This window comes from Panthera leo, chromosome B2 (assembly GCF_018350215.1).
Source record: "Panthera leo isolate Ple1 chromosome B2, P.leo_Ple1_pat1.1, whole genome shotgun sequence".
Taxonomy (NCBI): Eukaryota; Metazoa; Chordata; class Mammalia; order Carnivora; family Felidae; genus Panthera; species Panthera leo.
The window spans coordinates 77,740,802-77,764,031 of record NC_056683.1 but is presented as its reverse complement, the minus strand read 5'-3'; the positions used below and the strand labels follow the sequence as shown (position 1 = coordinate 77,764,031).

The following is a 23,230-nucleotide window of genomic DNA, read 5'->3' as shown; positions in this document are numbered from 1 at the left end:
ATTGCCTTGCTAAAACTTGATCTCTGTCTAGCCCTTTAAAATAATTTAGCTATGCTGAATTTAACACTGCTGAAAAATTCCCAGCTGTTACCATTTCACTTAACACGATGTATTTTGAATAATCTGTTCTGTAAGATTCAAATTCTTTGGACTTAAAAGAGGGAAAAAAATGCATTTTTAAATGATAAAAGCTTAGGTAAACTGAGATTACAGGAAGAAAATACCCCAAGACAATAGACTGAGGAAAAGTATACCATGAAAAATATATACTTTATGATTCCTTTTTAATACTTAGGCATTACATTCCATATCAAATTTTACCAACATGCTGTTTTATAAATTCATATTTTATACCATAATTTGAGTTTTCTGTTCCATGCTAAAAAGCCCACTCTTCCATAATTACTTTTAGCATACAGTACCTGGAATATAAAAAAAAATAACTCAGTGTTGGCAAACTTTCTCCTGATACGTAGGAGAACAATTACAGAAATGTCTAGTTAAGCTAATGAGCAAAAGAAAAGCCCCAATCCACTGGTATTTTCACGTAACTGTGGCTCATCACTACATTTATCAGAAATAAAACTACTTGCTACTGCACTATTTAGGGCAGTATTGCCCAAGGCCTATCTTTAAGAGCTAGGTCAACTTCCAAGAAAACTGTACAGAAACATTCAGTTGTTAACAAAAATTTAATTTTAAAATCATTCAGAGTTAAGTTATTGTTAATTTAGAAAAAAAAAAACATGTATTAATCACCCATAAGAACAACTTTTATTTTAATAAATAACAGTGGGCTTGCCAAAGGGAAGGGATTTTAATGTGTCAAGTTTTATGCATATTGGTAATAAACTTTAAGGAGGTGAAACCAACTATTCAATATAACCCATTAGGCCCTAAAAATAAAACTACAATACTTCAATAAAACTTAAAAAAATATTTTCCAAAAGAAAATAATTCACTCCTTGACCATGCTTATTTATTCAGAGTACCAGCAATTTCAGTTAAGTGCTTCATTTGTCCTGCAAATCTGATGTTGCACAGGGAATATACACATTTTCATATTATCACAACATCATCAATATCTCAGGCTAATAATATTGTGAATGCAACTAGTTTATAACAAACACAAAGTCAAAAATCAATGCTACTATATATGGCAAACAGAAACAAAAGTAAATCTGAGAAGATGTTTTGTTTCCAGTACTGACTTAGTTGGACTTCAAATGAAGGTCCTAAACTCTCCTGAAATAACCTCTATCTCTGGCCGTGAATCCACAGTATAAATATGGTGAATAGAGCTAACCTATACGAGCTAACTATATACTGAATAACCAAAATAATCAATTATGACAACTAATACTGCTCTGGAAGACCAATCTAATGAAAAAAGTATCATTAGATATGGTGGGAAAATACAAATCTGTACAATCTAACATCTATAAACAGTAAAATCAAAACATCCAACTTCCTTATAGAAAGTGTTTCATCTATGTAATTATAAATGTTAAGGACTCTTGCATTTTATAAACACAAGATGGGCTCACTTTGATGATACCAATTTTAAGATTTATAAAAATGTTTAAAAAAATCTTTCCACAAAAGTTTATACAGTTTAAAGCTATACACCAATCTATAAATCTCAGAAAATGGAAAAAAAAAACTTTATAAGATCACATGTATAAAACAAGAAATGAAATGTGATTTTATTTAAGGCAATACTGGGCTACTTCACAAATCACCACCTCAAATATTTACACTGCTCCACACTACTAGTTTCTATCACATTCACAACGGATTTTTAATACCAAATGTTTAAAATCTTTGATGTAGTAAATTCTTTATTCACATTTCCATTATATTTCATGGAACCATAATAACTATATCCAATTAGAAGTAATGAAAAAAACTGTCGCTATAGGAAACTGCTAAAGAATCTGCTATAATTTCACATGAATACCATCCCCAAATCCTAGAGGATAAATTTACAAAGCAGAGCAAGGTGTTGATACAATGTGCCTACTTTGTGAAAAGTAATTTTGAGATCTTGTAAATAAATGTTTTATGTAAAAATCAATGAACTATGGCAGAGTTTCTACTTTTAGTTTGAAAAATTCTTAATTTAAAACAATAAAAGAACAGTTTTAAAAACTTGATCACTTAGTTAAAAATTAAAATCCAAATATAAATGTGTCATTTAATAGTTTAGACTTACACACTGCTGGTGGCAGCAAATGATTTACAATAATAAATATATACAAAAAAGATATCTACAGAGTACTGTTCTACATGAGCAGTGACCTGGTGAAACATATCAATCACACAGATAATTCAGATTAGTTCATGGAAAGGGCAACTGGCTGATATAAATCTGAGGTGCAGCTCAACTATTTACAATAACTGAAGTATTGATTCTGTTCCTCAAGTCCCATAGGGATAAAAAAAAAAGTTTTACATGACAAATGTCATGTTTTTTTTTTTTTTCCTTTTTTCGGCCAGGTTAATTCATGTCAACAACAAAAATTAATGAAGAAGTGTCACAATTCTAGCATGCGTGATGACTTCCTATTTAAAATAAAACCGTAAATGATGTATTTATATTACATTAGGTATCAGTACTGCCCTCTCCCTGTTGCTTTACCCAAACTAATTTCTTTCATAACAGACACATCTGGATCATTTGAATGTACTTCAAGTTTTTTCAGACTGACGGTAGGTTTCATTTCCTGAAGCTGTTTTAACACAAGTTCAGTGCAATCTTTAAGAGTCTTGTCTAAAACAATTTTTACATTATCACTGCACTGAAGCCGTGATGGATTGGCAAACTGTACAAAGGTTTCACTTTCTTTACAAGAACATACATGATTTCCACTAGTCACAGCAGTCTTGTCAATATTTTTTCTTGAATTTGAATGGGACCCTTTCTTATTTCCACTATTTGGATGGTCTTTGTCAGAATTTTTCTTTTGCTTCACTGCAGACTCTTCAAGAAACTTCAGAAATGATACTTCAAATCCCATTGGTTTAAACGAGCTCCAGTCAAAAGATGCAGGATGCTCCTCCGTAGTCTGAATTGCAACAGCAGTTTCTTCTTCTTTATGTGTGCTACTTAACTCAACTGCCGATGTTGGTTCAGCTTTTTCAACTTTCCTCTTTTTATTTTGGGAGACATTTTTTTCTTTATTAACTCTCTTCAAATTACTTGTTTTTTGTTTTTCTGACTGGCAGGGGTTACTTTCCTGAAAATTATTACTTACATTTGAAGAGGTATGAGCTTGGGTCTCCACACTTGCATTGTCTTCATTTATTAATTTTGTAATAAATAATTCTGTTAGCTCATCCATTTCGTCTTTTTCATTTTTTTCAGTTTCCCTCTGTGGAACTGTAGCTGTTCTGGAGTTATCACTGCTCTCTGATACACATGTGTCAGAATTTTTCACATCATTCGTATCAACTTCTTGCTCAGAAGTTTCCTTTAATTGTGAGTTGCAACACCGTTTGAAGACAATGAGAAGATTACGGTGTTGTGATGTAAATGCCTTTGATAATTTATGGCATTTATAATGTCTAATTATATTGCTTTCACTTGTAACAACTGATGTACACCCCTTTATCATACATGGATACTGGGTTACAAATCTGCTTGTACACTCAGACAAGGCATCGTTCCTAGCCTTTATAGAATATACATGCTTTCCACGTTTCAGAGAGTAAGGTTTATTTTCTTCAATCTGCACAATTTTCGCAGTCTTGTTTTCTAAATTATTTTTTTTCTTTCGTTTAGTCTTAGGCATTTTTATTCCTTCCTTTCCAGATCTGTGTTTTGTACCCCGATGTTTAGACTTGGTCTTTTCTTGGTTTGCCTTGCTTGATATATTTTCCTGACCAGGTGTTAATCTTCTTGGCCGAATCAAATGAGCTTTATGTTTGTCATTATGCTTATTAAAAATGTGTCGGAGGAGATTTGACCGAGTTGCATATATACGGTCACAGCCTTCACAGTCACACTTGTATATGCCATCTTCTTCAGTTTTATTTCCCTTTATCCCAATTCCATGATCTGCCTCAAGATGAACAACATAGTTCAAATATGTAGTAAATGAAGATTTACACTCTAACTGGTCACATGGAAATTTCCCAACATCCACAGAAGCAGTCATACTTTCAATTTCCTCAGGAGTCATTTCATGAAGTTTCATGTAGTGCTGGATCAGGCCAGTAATTGCTTGGAAGATTCGAGAACAGTCACTCACCTGACATCGAAATTCTTTCACAGTTTGTTTAGTTTCAATCTCTTCACTTTCTTTACCAGCTTCACTTTCCTCTTCAATCTCTGCAGAAAATGCAGGTAGATCTGATTTGTGGACAGCCTGGTAATGCAGAATTAAGTTTTGCTGTATAGTGAAAGCGGCAAAGCAACCTTGGTGAACACATCGATAAGGTCTGTAGGGACTGTATCTTGTTGGAAACTCATGGGAGTGGGAAACTGGCTTCTTGCGTTTTTTCTCCTCCTTTTCTTTTTTATGTCTCCTAATTTTCCGCCCTTTGGTTTGTATGTTTGTGAGAGAATTTGTATTACATTGTTCTGAAGTAACTGTAATCACTTGCAAAGAACTTTCTGTTTTTTCAGGACTTTTTTTTTCTACAAGTTGTTTTTCTGGGATCACTGCTGTATTACTGAGGGCATTTTCCTTCATTGCTCCCAATTCTAAAGCAGGCTGGAACTCCCTTTTATTTTCCTCTGTCATAGTTAGCTGTCTTTTCACTTGTGCAATTCGTGGAGCTGACAAATTTTCACTCTGAGATTTTCTTCCATAAGGCCTTTTTATTTTTAACTTCACCATTTCTTCTGTTGTAAAATGATGGACCAACTGGCAGTGTGCTCGGAGATTAGAATTTCTTGTAAATGTTTTTGTGCAGGTAGGCACTACACATTTAAATGGAGCAAATTTCAACTGATTCTTCTTAATTTCAAGAATCATCTCTGGAGTGTATTGATGAATCTTACCATAGTGCTTAAATAAAGCATCCTTTGTCATAGCGCTATAATTACACCCTTGGTTTTGACACACAAAGGGTTTATTAACTTTGTCACTAAACTGAATGTTGCTTATCATTTCAGAAACTGGCTGAACCACTGTGACATTTGGGATTGGTTTAATGGGAGTGGGAGTCAGTGTCACTGATGTATTTATTAGTACACACTGAGATGCTGGAGTGGACAGGTCATTTTCTAATTTTAATTTCTGTAAGCCTTCTAAAATTTCCTGTATTTGATCCTCCTTATGTAATACTTCAGACTGAGGAATGTTACTTTTTGCTGGCAATACACCTATGAAGGAGGAAAACTGAGAAGAATCAGGTAACTTGCTATTTTGTACAGTGTTTACTGAAGGAAGCTGAATGTTATAATTTATTTGAGCATTCTGTGATGTTTCACCAACACCCTGAGATCCACTTTTTACCTCTAGTATTTGAGAATTCATAGCACTTTTAATAATTTCAAGAGTCTTTTCGAAGTTTTGTATAACATTGTCTTCAGAAATCTGCAAATCAGAATTTATTGAAGTTGTGCATGAATTCAAAGCCATCATTTGGGAATCCCCATTTTCAGTTTTTAATGTTAAAGGAGCTAACACCGTATGGGACTCAAGATTGGTTTTAAAGTTTTCTTTCACATCAGTAATAAATAACTGATTGTCAACATTATTTAATTTCTGTGCTAGGTTTTCCACCAAACCCTGAGGCTCACAATTTGGAATTACATTTGAATGGAGGTTAGTGGTTGGTATCTCAATACTCTTTGCTATAAGTCCCATTGCTGTCAAGTCACTTGTTACCAAGTTTTGGGAAGCATTGGGTGCAATTAGGGGAGGGGCAATTTTCTTTCTTCTCTTCGAAGCACTGTTTCCCTTTTTATTTAAATGACTAGACCTTGTGTTCTGAGGACCACTTATAACTGAAACACGTGAACTGTTACTGGTAAAATTTTGTGATGGCCCACTAGAATTAGGGAATGAACTAGAACACAAACCATTTTCAACAGTCTTCAGTAGTAAGTCATTTGTTGGGAAAACAGGTAAACTGCTGCATTCCTCAATGGAGGAAGTTTTGGAGTTTGGTGTCCTATTCTGGTTTGTCAGCAGGGCGTTTGGGTGGCATACAGTCTGCAACAGGGGTGGCACAGCTGGGTTTGGCATCACTGTTGCATTTACTTGTGCTGCATCTGAAACACAACCTGCTGGAACATGAGAAAGCATTTCAGCACCCTCAAACGTACTGGGAATGCCAGCAGTTTCCAAAGCCTGTTTAATAATTTCACTTCCTTCTTGACTAACACTGGTACTAAAGCTAGTCACACCAGTCCGGGGAAATGTATTTGGTAAAAATGTTGATGAGCGATTTTCAGCAGCAAGAAGTTGCAGGAATGATGGATCTTTAAAACACGCTTCTGGGTTGAAGGTAGACTGTTGCGGCTGCTGCAAATTTACTGCATTTGTGGAGAGAATCATGCTGGCAAGAAGAGAAGGCTGTCCATTATTCTGTAGAAGTTCTTGAGCAATTTCTGCTCCATCCAGTGGTTTACAGTAAGATCGCTTAGACAAGTGTCCACCCAGAGATCTGGGATTAGTAAAAGCCCTGTAACACCTGCTACAGATAAATTTCCCATCTCTGATAATTGCAGGCCATTTGGCCCTTTTGTTGTGCTTGGGTTTTCTTTCCTTCCCATTTGGGCCCCGCCCACGGTCTTTTTTAACTTTTTCAGGGGCAGACTGTTGGGCACTGGTGCTATTAAAGTCATTTGCAACATTGACTTGCGAAGGAAAAACTGCATTTTCACCATTGCCTCCCTTTAGAAAGGAGGAATTGGTGTTTCCTTCAATCTGCGAGGAAAAATGATTTGTATTATTTTCCAGCTGGGAAAAAACAGAATTAGCCCCATTATCTGCTGGTGAAGGGAAAAGAGACATTGAACTACTTTCTGCAGGTAAAGGAAGGAAAGGATCCGAGCCACTGTCAATATTCAAAGGCAAAACTGTTTTGGTTAGATCTTCCATTTGTGCTGGCAAGGCAGTAGTAGATAAATTTTCCATTTGGGAACATATAATACCACCACCTTGTTCATTTTTATCCTGAGAAGGTATATTTGGATTTATGACACTTTCCACTGAGGGCAACAGTGGAGCTGACACACTTGCTAAATGAGCTGGAAAAATGGAAGGCGAGACATGCTGCAACTGATTTGAACAAGTAGGATTCCCATTGGCTTTGGTCTGTGGTGTAAAAAATGCATTGTTAGAGCTGCTCACCTGTGATGGCAAAAAATAAACAAACTTGCCATTATTTGGTGTATTTAAGTTGTTCGATTTTTGACCTTTTTTACTTTTGCGCTGCATTTTAAATGCCGCATACTGGTCAGGGTGTGCTGTCTTCATGTGTTTCCCAATACTCTGTGAAGAATTATAGGTTCGAGTACATCCTTCAACCTGGCAACTGAATTTCTGACCTGGCGCTTTTGGAGGCACTGATGGAGTTCCTAAAGAACTACTTGGGTTGGGCTGTGATGGAACAAATGTGATACTTTCCAATGTCTTAAGAGGTAAATTATAAAGACTGGATGATGTTTTAACATTACCTCCACATTCAAACTTAGAAGCTGGTAAACTGTTTTGAAATCCTGCCTGGTTTTGCACAGAAAAGGTCATCAGGTTGTTCACTTGCCTTTCTAAGTTTTGTGGGGTAAGGTCACCTATTTTAAGGGTTTCTGAATTTACTAAAGGATTCTGAGTTATCTGGGCTTCATTAAAGCAATCCTGTTCTTTTCTTTCTTGAAAACCTGGACGACACAAATCATTACAAGTATCTTCAACCGGTGTATGTAAGTTTGTGACCAATGATTCACCAGTGCCTTCCACAGTTGAGTTTTCTTGCTTTCCAAAGTTATCCTCAATCCCCTGATTGAGGGACACTTTAATGGACACAGCCACTTCACTGGCCTGAAGCAGAGGAGTAGTCACTGGGTTTTCCAAACCATTTGACAATGGTCCATCAGCTTGCCTGAGCTCTGATGCAGAAATCTGGTCTTGTTTGGTCACAGCTGATTCTGTTTTGCTTTTATCCCAAGCATCATTTCTCTCTGCTGGTAAGGCGTTTTCAATGTTATTTTCTGAAGGAAGCATAGACCTCTCTTTCTCAATGCTCACTTCTGTGTTCTGATTCACTTTAGAAGGCTGAACACAATCTCCAGATGAATTAAGTTGGTCTTCAGGAGGCAGCACTTTTTCAGGAGTACTGTGATCATCCAGATGCTTTTCTAGCTCACTCTGAGAACGATAAACTTTACCGCAACCTGTGAACTTACAAGTATAGGTATTATAATGCTGTGCTTCATGATCATATAGTAAGTAAGCTTCTGAAAAAATTCTGCCGCATTTAGGAAACATACATTTCGCTCTAAAGACTTGATGTTCCTTTCGGTGTGTTAAGAGCTCTGCGTAACTATTAAAACCAGCCTTACATTTCATCTGTATACAGATATATGGTTTACTGCCACAGTGCATTTGTAGGTGATCATTAAGATGAGTAACACTCACAAAATGCCGTCTACAGTATTGGCAAATAACTTTTTTGCTTTGCATTTCAAGAAAGCGCTTGGCATCTTCATTATCCTTATGTCCCTTTACATGAGCGATTAAATTTTTAAAGTACTTAAAGCCCTTTTTACAAAAAGTTACAGGGCAATTAAATTCATTAACAGGTACTGGTTTCTGGACCGGGATCACTTCTGGCTCGTAAGATTTATCTTTGTCATCATTCTCATCATCTGAACCATCATTGTCATTAAATACTATGAAATCTGTTGAATACAGACTATTCTTTTTTATAGGCCGCTGTTCCTGCTTGGTCACAGCATTAGTCTTTTGATTCTCATTGGTAGTTGTGATCTTAGGTGGCCTCCCCAATCTTCTTAATGGTTTCATAGCTGCTAGTCTCTCTTTACTAGATTGTTTAACATGCAGTGTGACATGAGGGACAAAAGTTTCTTTTGAATTGAAGTTCTTTGCACATATAGGGCAACTGTAAATCCCATCTTTGTAATGTTTTTGAGCATGTCGTACTATTCTATGACCAAGGAATTCTTTGTCACACAACACACAATACTGCATGTAGGCTTGCCAATTCCTAAACCTAGCAGATATAAATCCTCTCTCTCTTAATTGTTTTATCTCTCTCTTCTTCTGCTTTTCATCACAGATGTCTTTGAGAAGGCCAGAATTAGCACCAACTCCACCAGAAAGTCCATTCATAGAAGTTTCTTTTATCTCTTCCTGGTAGTCTACTGCTTTCTCATAAACTTCACTGTCGTTTAGTTCATCTATTGAAGACACAATGGATGCTTCTTCCCCCATTAATGCAAGACATTGTCGTTTTAAGGTTTTCCAATCCCAGAATTCTGGATCAAAGGGCCACTGAGTTTTCAATACCAGTAAGAGCTCACAGCGTAGAGAATTTGGTATTGGAAGATTTTCTTCATCATATTTCTGATCTGGCTGGTTATACAACATTTCCACAGCATAATATGCATCTACTGTAGGCTCAAGAAGAAATTCACTCAGTTGACAAGCACGTTTAACTTCCAGATCATCAGGCAACAAGCAGGAAATGGTCTTGCAAATAGATATTTTCACTTCAGTATTTTCTGTAGATTCCAAACGAAGGGCTTTTACACATAGTTCTATACAGGTGGCAAGTCCAGCCCCTTCAGTCTGTGAAAAAGCAAACAAGAAATGTCAATTTATACTTAACCAACCCTTATAAGTGAATTTGGTTATTTTTAAATTGAGGTTTGCTTTTCTCAAATTTTGCAAATAGCAACATATGAAAAACTGCCTCTTCTAAAGCATCATAGCTTAGCCGTGTGTGTGTGTGTGTGTGTGTGTGTGTGTGTGTGTGTGTGTAAAATGAATTATAAAGAATAGCAGAAAATGGATAAGCACTGGGAACTAAGACAAGACCTGGGTATAAAATCATCTAATACAGCTAGGTAAACTTGGAAGTTATTACCATCTCTAACCGTTCATAGCCCACTTATAAAAGACAGATCAAAACAACACAAACTTCATAAAACTGCTGTATTAGTGAATATTATGTATTTAAAGTATCTGCTATAGTATAACATCTGGCACATAGGAAGTGATCGATAAATGTCAACTCTATCACAAATTTCATTTCTTAACTTTGTATTTACAGTCCTTCTGAAATAAAAAAACTCTTAATCCAATTACAGAACTGAGAATGTCCCATTTCCTAACTTACTAGTAATGAAAGGAGATTTTCACTTTTAACAGAATAATCTGATCCTTCATGGGGGAAGGGGTTGTAGTTCTATCACACATTGGCTGAATGCCAAATAACCTACCTTGCTGCTGAACCATTTTAAAAATGAGTAGAAGGAGACATAATAAATGTTTTTCCTTTTGAATTAGCATTTTTTAAAGTTTATTTATTTTGAGAGAGAGAGAGAGAGTGTGTGTGAGAAAGAGAGAGAGAGAGAGAGAGAGAGAGAGAGAGAGAGAGAGAGAGAAAGCGCGCGCAGGGGAGGGACAGAGAGAGAGGGGAAGAGACAGAATCCTAAGCAGGCTCCATGCTGTCAGCGTACAGCCCGACATGGGGCTCAAACTCACAAACTGAGATCACATAACCTGAGCTGAAATCAAGAGTTGGATGCTGAACTGACTGGGCCACCTAGGAGTCCCTGAACTAGCATCCTGAACTATTATTACAAGACAGCAATAATGAAGGTAAAAGTTATTTGAAGATATATGAAGTGAAGAGATAAAAAAATGGGTTTTTAAAGACTAAGGAGAACATAAATATAAGAAATAAGCCAGCTATAAGGTGTGGCCACGTTCATGGGAATGGAATATATGTTATATAGGATCAAAAGGCAAGAAAAAAATAAGTAAAGCTGATAGGGTCTGTATTTTCACAGACTAAGAAGGAAATAAAGTTTTTTTTTTTTGTTTTAGATTCGTGAGCCAAAAGGAAAGTGAGGGGAAGATAAATTGGTCTTGACTTTAGGAAAAGCAAGGACACAAAGACCGAGAAGAAAATGGACAAAAATAGATATGAGACCTATTAAAATTTTTTTTAATGTTTGTTTACTTTTGAGAGAGAGAGAGGATGAGCAGGGAAGGGGCAAAGAGAGAGGGAGATAAAGAATCTGAAGCAGGCTCCAGGCTCTGAGCTGTCAGCACAGAGCCCAACATGGGTCTCGAACTCACTGACTGCAAGATCATGACCTGAACCGAAGTCAGATGCTCAAGTGACTGAGCCACCCAGGTGCCTGAGACCTATATTCTTAAAAGTGACAGTGAAAAAAGACAACTAGGAAAGAACTGGGACCATATGGTTGTCTCTAGCTTTCATATCAAACCTGTATAGTTATTTTATACTATTCCGAGATAAATCTGAGCCAGAAAACTTTTGTAGTAAAAAACATTTGCACCTCTGTTACATGACTTAGGGGCTACTTCTAATAATGCACAAGTGATGATGAAGGCACATATCAAAAGGACTAGTAAATATGTAGGGGACGAGAATTCTGAAAAAGGCTGTAATTATTTAGAAAATTCAGGAAATGGTAGAGAAAGAAAGTACTTTAAGAAAGGATTCAGGATATAGGGGTTTTGTGGATGAAGGACACCTACTCTGATGAAGCTGACTGTAACTATTCCGTCACGTGAATGTTGATTTCTTTCTCTATAAATGACAAAAGTGGATTCAAAAATTTTACTTATTGCTTAGAAAATGCAACTAAAATTATTTCAGAGAGAAACTCAACTGACAGTTCTATCCTAATACAGTCGGCTCCTGGACTCAAGGGTTCATTTCAACTCATTAAGGGCAAATGGCTTTGAATAAATTTCCTTTAAAAACATCTTAATGTTGTGTAATTAAACGTGAAACCTTAAATGATGCCAACAGAAGTACAACAAAATTTTTATTCTTTTGAGTTTTCATCTTTGCGTGTGTGTGTGATTGAAAATTAAGTTTACAGGCGATATTCAAATCATAAACTTGTTATATAACAAGTGTTTTTATTTTTTATTAATTTTTAAATTTTATTTTTTAAGTAGGCTCCATACCCAACATGGAGCCCAATGCAGGGCTTTAACTCCCAACCCTGAAATCAAGACCTGAGCTGAGATCAAGTGTCTGTTGCCTAGCCGACTGAGCCATCCAGGTGTCCTTATAACGGTGTTTTTTTTTTTATTATTATTATTTTTTTATATTTACTATTTTTTAATTTTTTTTAAATCTTTTTTTTTTGAGAGAGAGAGAAAAAAGAGATAGAGAGAGAGAGAGAGAGAATGCAAGTGGGAAAGGAACAGAAAGAGAGGGAGACACAGAATCCCAAGCAGGCTCCAGGCTCTGAGCTGTCAGCACAGAGCCCAAAGCAGGGCTTGACTCATGGACCACAAGATGGTGACCTGAGCCAAAGTCACTTAACTGACTGAGCCACCTATAAGGGTTTTTAAAGATGAGTCTGAATTCACAATTTTCCAAAAATATGTGATTAAACAAATAATTAGCTTATAATAATGTACTTAATCAATAACATTAGTTAATAAAAGTACTGATAGCACCAGCCTGAATTTAAGAGTCACAGGAACAGAAGAAAGCTAAGTGCTAAAAACTCAGAGGGAGGAATAGAGACCCACCCGCTTCCCGCCACCCCCAGACAGTGGTCCAGCACCAGGCAACCTTCTGAAAAAGACAAGGTTTTTATATTTGGTATCCACCCCCCTGCCTCCACTTCTCTGTTCCTCTCCTCTGACTGCCTAGTGTCCTTGACCCAAAGCTACTTAAGGCTTACAGACTGGTTAGTTTCCCCATGAACATCCTATTCAGCTCTTCTCCATCCATGCATACCATGTCTTACCCTGCTTTAAAATTCTTAAATGGTTACCTTTGTATTTCAGAATTAAATATATATTCTTAATTGGTAATACAAAAAGGCCTTCACAATCCTACCTATGCCTCATCTGGTCTAGACTCATCTTTTATCTTTTGCCCTACACCCAAATAGCCTATACTGCAGGTAAACTAAGCTAACTGTAGATCCCAAAATATGCCATTCTCTCGTTATGCTTGATACCACTTGTGATATTGTGATATAAGAAATACATATATATTTTTTCATCCAGGGCTCCCTAAAACCTTGGTAATTTCCTAAATGATAAGAGCTATAAGGGAACCTTTTGTTCCCAGCTCCTAAAATAGCTCCAGAGCCTTAAACCATGAAACAGGTGTTGCTATTAATAAGGCCCTTTTAACCACAAAGGAGTTTGTTAATGAGGGGATTTTTGGAGAGCCCCCAGATAACCACCGGATGGTGTCTGGTAGTCAGGGGAACAAACTTGTAATTAGAGGGTTGGAACTTTCAGGTCTTGCCCCCACCCCCACCTCCAAGGGAGGGAGAGATGCTGGGTTCTGAATCAATCACCAACGCTGGCCAATGATTTAATCAACTGTGCTTATGTAATGAAGCCTCTGTAAAAACCCAAAAAGAACAGGGTTCAGGGACCTTCTGCACTGGTAAACATGCAGAGATCTGGAGAGGCAGCTTGCCCTTTCCCCCATACTTTGCCCTGAGCATCTCTTTCATCTTGCGCTTTCTAAGTTGTATCCTTTTACAACAAACCAGTAAGCTAGTAGGTAAATTGTCTTCCTGAATTCTGTGAGCCACTCTAGCAAACTAATCAAATCTAGGGAAAGATATTGTAGGAACTTCTGATTTCAGCCAGTTGGTCAGAAGCACAGGTGACAAATTGGACTTGTGATTAGCATCTGAAAGGGGTTGTGTGTGTGTGTGTGTGTGTGTGTGTGTGTGTGAGTCTTGTGGGATTGGGCACTTAATCTGTGAGATCTGTGCTACCTCCAGGTAAATAGTGTCAGAATTAAGTTGTAGGATACCCAGCTGGTGTCCAGAGAATTGTTTGATGTGAAGAAAACCCCCACACATTTGATGAACAGAAGTATTCAGTGAGTAGTGAAGAAAAGAGAAGTTTTTTCTTCACACTACTTTACATGCTTTTTCTAATACTAGGGACACTTTCCCCTCCCATTCTGTCTGGCTATCACTCAGTCAAAACAGACAAGTGGGTTGGATGGCCCACATGTTTGTGTGTCTCCATCAATAGACTGAAAGCCTTAACGATAGTGCTATATTTTTCAACCTTTTAATTTCAAGGGTCTAGGAAAAAGCATGAATAAACTGGCCAACAGTCTTCAACAAACCTTGGAATTGTGTTTTTTAAATTCATTTATTTATTTTTAAATTTATTTTAGAGAGAGTGTGTACAAGCGGGGAATAGAGGCAGAGAGAGAGAGAATGAGAATGAATCTTAAGCAGGCTCCCATGACCCCAGGATCATGACCTGAATCAAAATCAAGAGTCAGATGCTCAACCAACTGAGCTACCCAGGTGCCCCTAACTCTTGGATTTTTTTTTTTTTTTAAAGTTTATTTATTTTTGAGACAGAGAGAGACAGAGCATGAATGGGGGAGGGTCAGAGAGAGGGAGACACAGAATGTGAAACAGGCTCCAGGCTCTGAACCATCAGCCCAGAGCCCGACGCGGGGCTCGAACTCACGGACCGCGAGACTGTGACCTAAGCTGAAGTTGGATGCTTAACTGACTGAGCCACCCAGGTGCCCCACTCCTGGAATTTTTAAAAAGGGCCACCAGGTAACCCAAATCACTGACCTTGAGACTAAATTGCATCATGTGAAAACTGAGAAGTTTTACTAGAACCTAGTCACTATAGCATTAATTTTAAGGTCTCTTTTGGTCCTTAATAATAATCTAGGATTCTAGTTTTAAGATAAAACCTCTGCTTGATCAGATTTCAAAAAGTAAAAAACAAAGGGAAAAAATTTTTATGGAATGGGAAACAAGATTTTTGGGGCAGAGTAATTAGCAAGTTGCAAGTTATTCTTGTCAGTAGGTGTGCTCCCCTGACCAACTCTCTAAGCTATTATTCATGCTTATAAGTGTTTTATATAGGTGCTTTACTTCTGAATCCAAAGTCTCTCCAGAAAGGCACTACTCAACAGAACTGTGATGATGGAAGTCTTTTTTATACTATTCAATATGGTAGTCACTAGCCACATGGAGCTACTGAGCCCCTAAAATGTGGCTACTGGCTACGACAATGCACAGTGTAGCTCTTGTCCAAGTTCTTCCCCTCTCCAACACAATCTCCTGATAAGTGGGGTGTAAGTTTGATGGAGGAGAGTCACTTTTACTTAACGTCCTTAATTAATCTAATTAAGAAATGAGGGGCGCTTGGGTCGCTCAGTCAGCTGAGCATCTGACTCTTGATTTCAGCTCAGGTCATGATCATATGATCATGGGATCGAGCTCCATGCTCAGCATGGCGGCTGCTTAAGATTCTCTCTCCTTCTCTCTGTCAAAATAAATAAAAATGAAAATAAAATTTTAAAAAATGTAACACAAAGTGGTTAGAGTTAACAGGTGGTCAACAGAACATCAAGTTTCATACCCAATTTGTCTGGCTTCTGATTTCAAGCTCCTTCTACTTTGCTACACTGTTCTTTAAGTGAGACATAAAGCCACTAGTGGCACAACCTATGTTTTAAAATTACACATTAATTTTTTTAAGAAACTTACTATTTTAAGTTCATTTTCTTTTAACTGCAACACTACAATATAGAAAATGGAAAATCAGAATGAATTAACAAGGCTGATAGAGGAAAAACTGGAAAGCAGGACTCATTCCTGTCCTTTACTTTGAGAGAAATTCTTTCCTCCTGAAAAGAAATTATTTCAGGAGAAAAAGTGAAGATATATGTAAAATTTATGGACCAACGACAGATTTAAGAAGTTACTTTTAAAGGGGGACAGAAGAGTATCTTTCGGTCCCTCCTTTCAAAAAAAAAAAACAAAACTACACATGAATTAAAAAATACTTCTTGTCATGCTGCACACCAGATTGTAAGGATTCCTAAACACTGTTTGGCATCCCATTCTATGCAACGTAGCAACTATGGAAAGTGTCTTCTGCGTACATTTAAAATGGGAACCAACTGCATTACTGCAAGGGTTATGCTATAAGAAAATAAATTAATCTTATAAAACTTGGATTCCAATTTAAATAAATAAATGGAAACACATAGGCAACCTCTGATTATTACGTGCCTCTTCAGTTGTATTTAATTTGTTTAATCTACTTATTAAGTGTTTTCATTTCAATGACTTGTGTTTTATTTGTAAAAGTTCTTCTGACTCTTTAAAATCTGATCATTTTGATAGTGTCTTTCTTATACTTCAATCCCTTATTTTATGTCTTTAAATACATGTATTTTATAGAATTTTCCATAATTGTGTTAAACTACTAGGCAAATAATTCTATTCTTTTTGTCTACCGAAATTTAGTCATGTCATGTTGTTTCATATGCTTTATAAATCTTGGTGGTTAAATTTACTTATGTCTTCAAATATATGTAATTTATAGTTTCTATCCTTTCATGTTTAATCCTATTGTTACTTCTCTCTGACAGAATTCCCTCATGACAAACTGCTTCATGTTCTGTAAATCTTGATCACAAACTCATCTTAAGCAGGACTTTATCTAAGAATCCTACATTGAGGGTATGTCCCTCCAAAGTTCTGCATTTGCTTCTGCCAGGTATCCCAGCTGTTACCAGCCCAGTTCCACCCTTACCTTCTTCAACATTACTTATTCAACATGGGGATTTCTGGACTATACAGACAGGGTAAATCTGGACCCCAAATCTGTGTAAGGATAGACCTATGGGTACAAATTCCTAAAGAAAACTTTTTTCCTTCTGTGACCCACAGCCCAGTTGGACATGCACAAAGTTTCCTATCATCTATCTGTGTTAAATAAAAAGTAGTATTTTTCTAGTCTACTTTTTCAGTGAAATTATAGGACTTCAAGGTTGGGGAGGGGAAGGGGGACAGGGGAACTCACTTTCAGCTCCCTAACATGAGAGGGCCGAGCCCAAGAACTTATCTCCTATCCCCATAAAGCTATCTCCTACCCCCATGTGCATATTAAAACTCAAACCCCTTAGTTACCACAAGTAGTAACATACCCTAATCCCCACCCAAGCCAGGAGGGGCCCAGCATCAGCTCAAGCTTTCTGCTCCAGTTTTTAGGTTCTTCTTCATTTTGAGCCTAAGGATTTCCCCTCCCTAACATTCATGCAATCTCAGATGCTATACATCAATAGAAATGTTTATGTCATCAAGTATTTTGGGGCATTTTGTAGAAAAAGGATTTTTAGACAACGTAATCTGCCAAACTACCAACAAAGGAAGCTATCTCTCCGTTTCTCTTCACACTTTCTGAATCTCTACAGAGCCAAACTATCAAAACAGCAGAACACAAAGAAGTAAAAATTATAGAATGATAAAATACTAGAATATTACTCTTCTTCAGGCCAAGAGCAAGACTCTGGCTCTCATTTGCATTTTTAAGTTTCTCTATAGCAAATCTCTATTATTAGACTAATAAGGAAAGCAAAGCACTCTAAATGAAATAAACAAAAATCACTGGAAGAAGTGCCAAAATAATGTCTTTTATTAAAGATTATTTATATATCTTAAATTAAGAAAAAATAGCTTGATTATTCTTACCTCAGAATTAATAACTTTAATCAGGAAGAAAATGTGATACACCGTCTTGGTTAACAGAGAAAGCTGACGACATCTTTCTAGGTACACTTGTATAGATGGTTCTACTCTTTGCTGTAATTTACTCCAAAAGAGAGTGAGTTCCCTAAAAAAAAGAAAAAAAAATAAGTTGGAACAATAACGTAACAATCATGGACTATGTCAGCCCAGTCATTACATCTGAAATTAAAGCTGGTTTTAGATTCCAATTCTACATGTGAAATTAAGTTTAAATAAAATATAAAATAGATCTCAATTTTTTAGAGACTAAATAAAATCAGGATATGATTTATCACTTTATTGACTGATATTTTTCAATCTCAGGGAGAAGCACTGCCTGTCACTAATGAAGCACCTCTCATTTAAACTAAAAGTATACAAATGGTAACTCTGAGTCACATCTGTGACTTTATATAATAAAGTACAAAATGTATGTATACATAAAATGCATATACATATATATCAATGGCATATTTTAAAAAGCATTTCATTTATCTTCTACCTTAAATTTAAAATTGACCAACTGGTCAATTAAATTTAAAATTTTAAATTTAATATTATTAAATGTTAACAATCAATGATCACACAGAACCCAAAAGAAAGTAATTTAACTAATTTCTGTCAAATTGGTAAAATAAAGAAATTTTTGAAAATGGACTTTAAAATTGATTTCAAATGCAATTAGAATGTATCTTTCGTAGAAAATAATCCTACTGAAATGATGAATTTTCCTCCCTTTTACCTATTGTCCTATTTCTCTTCTGTCCTCTGTGGTTAATTTACACAAAAATCTTCTTCCTTGTTTCAAATTTTTTCACCAAGTATTCTCCTCAATACATGCCTTTCCTATTATTATTTCCTCAGTCTGCACTTCTAGGAACTCTGCTCTTTCACCACCCAATTGAACAACTTGCTCATTTACTGGATTTTAACCTATATATGGAGGACTTCAAAAATCTGTCTCTCCAGTCTTGACCACTTTCACCTCTCTAGTTCTTTATAAGACTTCTCCACTTTGATCTCTTCTGAAACCTGAAACTTAATATATGAAAAAGATGATTAACATTCTTTCCAGTTCACCATCTTTCTAATTTAATGCATCATTATCACTGACCCTATCAGCCCCTGCTTTTTACTATCCTAAACACAGTTATCGTCATTTTTTTTCGCCCCATCCAACATCCATAAGGAAGCCTTCATAACTTCCCAGATGGACTGTTGTACTGGTTTTCTAGTTGATTTTCCTATCTCAGCTCTGTCCTGCCACTTCTTCATCCCAACTCTACCCTCACCATTCAGCCCCCAACCCATTTTTCTCCATTACTTGTATTAAACAGCATTTCTTACACATAAACTTCTACTTTGCCTTCCTTCTTAAGACCTTATAATAGATTGCCTGTGTTGGTCATATGAAATCCAGACTTTGATGCCTTTTTTAAAGCAATAGCACACTTAATTTCTTAGTCACTACTATTAATGTTACATAGAAAATATACTTGTCCTCAGAAGTATATGCATGTTATTTATTCTCCCTTCAGAATCTTCCTACCTGCCTTTTATATCAATCTCTCTGTCCTGCATTTATGATTTTCCCTTCATAACAAAACTCACAGCTGCTCAGAAAACCTTTATAAACTTTATTCTTCTTTAATTACACATTTATTTAGCTTGCCTGTTCCATATTCATTTGTATGTAATGTGTTAGTCACTTGGTAAAAATTCTTAAATGTTAGAATATTGTAAACTAAATTTTGTGTTCCCATATTACCAATACAACACTTAAGACTAATAATGCTGTTCACTGAACAGATTGTCAGCTTTAGCTAACACATTAATTTAAGACAGCTGACCTTCAGATTTTTGAATCAGCTGAGGTCAACAGCTCCATTAGTTGCAAGCTCCCAAAAGATTATATAGAACAGGCTTTGCAGAATTGAAAATGTATCATATAAAGTAATGTGCACTGAAGAAGTTAGTGAAGTAAAATATCTCACAGACAGAAAATGAACTATATTTCTATACACGAATGATTAGCAGCTAATTATGTAATTGAAAGTGTATAATATGCAGAGGGAAAAAATACAGACATTCAATCATAGATTGCTTACATATCTGAAAAAATTGTTATTGTGGCATCAGATAAAATAAACCTTTCTTTCATCTTCTAATATCTATTAATCATTATACAATCATTACTGGTATACTAAGGAGTTGTGTGGTCCTTAATAGAAAAAAAAATTTAAGTTATAATATGAATTAGTTGACAGTTTACACAGCATGTAATAACTGCAAATAAGCTTTTTGTCTTGTTAAGACTTTAAAAGATTAAAAATATGTTCTTGAGCTCTCTGCACTCCCACAACCTATCTTGTTTTTTTGTTTAACAAAGTTTTCCTTACAAAATAAAATCAACTCACCAAGCACAGTACATATCTCCTTGTTGGAGCTGACGTGATAGAAATGCAGTACATAAGACAAGAGCACTTTTTTCATCACCCTCAGATTCTAAGTTACAGATCATTTCTAGTGCATCTTTGCAATCAACTTCTGAGATCTACAGAAAAAGGACACAGAAATATGCCATAAAATGGTTTGTATTAGGATATATAGCAATACATGTTAAAATCTTCACTAGATATTTACAGATCATTTTTATCAGTAAAACCTCATACTCATATACTATCAATTCATAGTTTGTCATTACTAGGCTTCAATAAAGAAATCTTTTTTCAAGTCAAAAACCAACTATTTTCAAGAACTTTACAAATATCTACATGTAAAAAACTAATGCTCATTGTAAGTACCCTCTACCCATTAATCTAGTCTATGATACTGAAAAAGAAAAGCTGTATTTTTCCCCTTTTTCATCTGGTAATTTAAAAAGCATTAGAATCAGCAGAAAGACACAGAGATCTACTGGATATAAACTAATAAAGTGTCTATTCATCTGAGGGAAAAAGGTATAATATGAAACATTTTATACTGTAGTTATACTACCTTTAAAAACTCACTCAGCTTTCTATAAATCTCATTTTTCTTTTCATATCAATTCATTTCATCTCAAAGCCTGTCAACAGCCATGCATACATAAGTATAACCTAGATGAAGGCAACTTCATTTAATTACACACATCTTATTGCTTATTTTTTGAAAAGTTAAAATTTACTATCATATTACAATGATTTACTACATAAACAGAACTTACATATGATCTCTACAAGCATTTGCTGTAAAACAAGAATATGGCAAACATCACATAATCACAAATCACCAGTGTTCCACAAAATAAAAAGATTAATTCCAACATGTTATAAATGACAAATGGCCAAAAAAAATTGAAGACCATACAGAGCACTGGCACCCATGCACCACAGAGGTAACCATGCCCCTCCTTATTGATCTTACGTCTCTCCTCATCAACTTCTGAGTATGTCAGTGTGAGAAAGAGAGTGTGTGTGTGTGTGTGTGTGTGTGTGTGTAAAGTATGTGTTTAGGACTGAGTAAGTATCTAAATGAGGATAACTTTGAGGCTTATCTTTGAGAACAAAGGTTGCATAAGAATAGATTCAGAGGTCCCATTCTATACCTTAAGCTGCACTAGAAAACACTAAAACAAGAGAAGACACAGCTCTGAGTTTGTGTGTTTAACAACAATGACTTCTGAAAGGAATTATGAAGTTAGTGGCAGAGTTAAGAGTGAAACTGGAGTCTTGGAATTCCAACTCCCTGGTGCAGTGCTCTTTCCACTATGCCTCTAACTCCTTCTAACAAATCTTTAAGTGAGCTCATTTAAAAAAATTAAAAAGGGGCTGAACAATATGTAATCATACAATATTTTCAAATATCTATATCACATTAAGTGCACTGTCAGACATATTTTATTATTTAATCAGAAATTTTCTACTAGGTAGGCATTATAATTAACATTTTTTACACAATGAATGTGGTGTTCAAACAAATTATTTGCCCAAGTTGCAAAAGTTAATTAAGTGGTAGAACTACAAATCAAATTTTGTCTGACTGACATCAAATACTCACATTCTTTCCATTTAATCACATTATCTTTTACTGCAAACTGTGTTAATTTTAAACAATTATCCTGGTACACACATACAGACAATTATTAGAAGTCAACCTATGAGTTTTGTTTACTTTTTCATGTTAATAATAACAATAATAGCAGCTTCTATTTATTTGTGCCAGCTTCTTCAGAAATAGTATTGCTAAATCTGCACAATATCTTGCCTGGTAGATATTACTATTAACTTTTTAGAGATAAGGTTCAGAGAGGTTACTTGCTCAGTCACATGCTTAATTAGTGGTAGTCAAGATTTCAACCCAGATGTAGCTTCAAAGTCTGTATTCTTTTCAGAATTCTCCATGCACAAGCAAGTTGAGGCCCTTTATTGCTAAATATTGATTTTCACATGTTCAGGTTTAATAAAAAAATCTTATATCCTGAAAATCTAATTTGTTTTGAAACTGATCTTTTGTTGTCATTCTTCTACACTATTTTTTTTTTTAATGTTTATTCATTTTTGAGAGAGAGAGAAAGAGACAGAGCGTGAGTGGGGGAGCGACAGAGAGAGAGGGAGACACAGAATCCAAAGCAGGCTTCAGGCTCCGAGATGTCCATAGAGCCCGACGTGAGGCTCAAACTCACGAACTGTGAGATCATGACTTGAGCTTAAGTCGAAGTCAGACACTTAACCAACTGTGCCACCCAGGTGCCCATGTTGTCCGGTTCTTCTAAAACCTAAGCCACTCTTCTTGCTCCAATGATGTAAAATGTGTATATTATATATAAGGAAACCTATTTTCCCAATGCCATTACTTACATTAGCTTACAGTTAATCATTAGAAATATATATTTGTATGTTAGGTAGCCTCTACATACTTCATACATACACAACATATCAACTGAAACATTTGCCATATTCAATAATACAGAAAACCTCACTTTTTATAGGTATACTAAGAAAACAATTTTTACTGTCTTTCATTTCCCTGATTTGCCACTAGAGAGTCCTCTCAAAAAAACAGGACACTAAAGAGAATGGCAGGGAAAATGAAACTGTATTTAGACTAATGAATGGCTCTATTCAAACTATGAAAGTGAAATACAAGTCAAATATAGCCATCAATGAACAAGAATTATTATTTTTTTAAATCCAAGGCAGCATAAAGTAGCAATTACCAGTGTTTACCTAAATAGGGACTATTTATATAATATGGATATCTTTTCTCTATTGCTTTGAAAAATGAGCAAAAATTTAAGTACCAGAAAATTTAGAACTGAATAAATTTTTAAAATCAGAATGATCTGTTAAAGACATATTATGCTAAACTCTTTGTAAAACAGAAAAACCATTTCAAAAACATGAAAGATGAGGGGTGCCTGGGTGGCTCAGTCGGTTAAGCGTCCAACTTCAGCTCAGGTCATGATCTCGTGGTTCTTAGGTTTGAGCCCCACGTCAGGCTCTGTGCTGATAGCACAGAACC

General features: G+C 35.8%; 1 protein-coding gene across 2 annotated transcripts in view; it reads right to left on the bottom strand.

The window, feature by feature from the left end:
* Positions 1–267: 267 nt before the first annotated feature.
* The window catches only part of ZNF292 (zinc finger protein 292), a 92,822-nt gene continuing 69,859 nt past the window's right edge, over positions 268–23,230 (bottom strand). The window contains exons 6-9 of one of the 2 annotated variants that reach the window (XM_042939303.1): positions 20,146–20,282; positions 17,693–17,834; positions 2,862–9,767; positions 268–422 (exon numbers count right to left, since the gene is read on the bottom strand). In XM_042939303.1, the coding sequence (XP_042795237.1) occupies positions 342–422; positions 2,862–9,767; positions 17,693–17,834; positions 20,146–20,282 (7,266 nt within the window). In that variant the 3' untranslated portion in view covers positions 268–341. Of the gene's footprint in view, positions 423–827; positions 9,768–17,692; positions 17,835–20,145; positions 20,283–23,230 lie in introns of those variants that run through there. The other variant, XM_042939302.1, reaches the window with a different exon arrangement.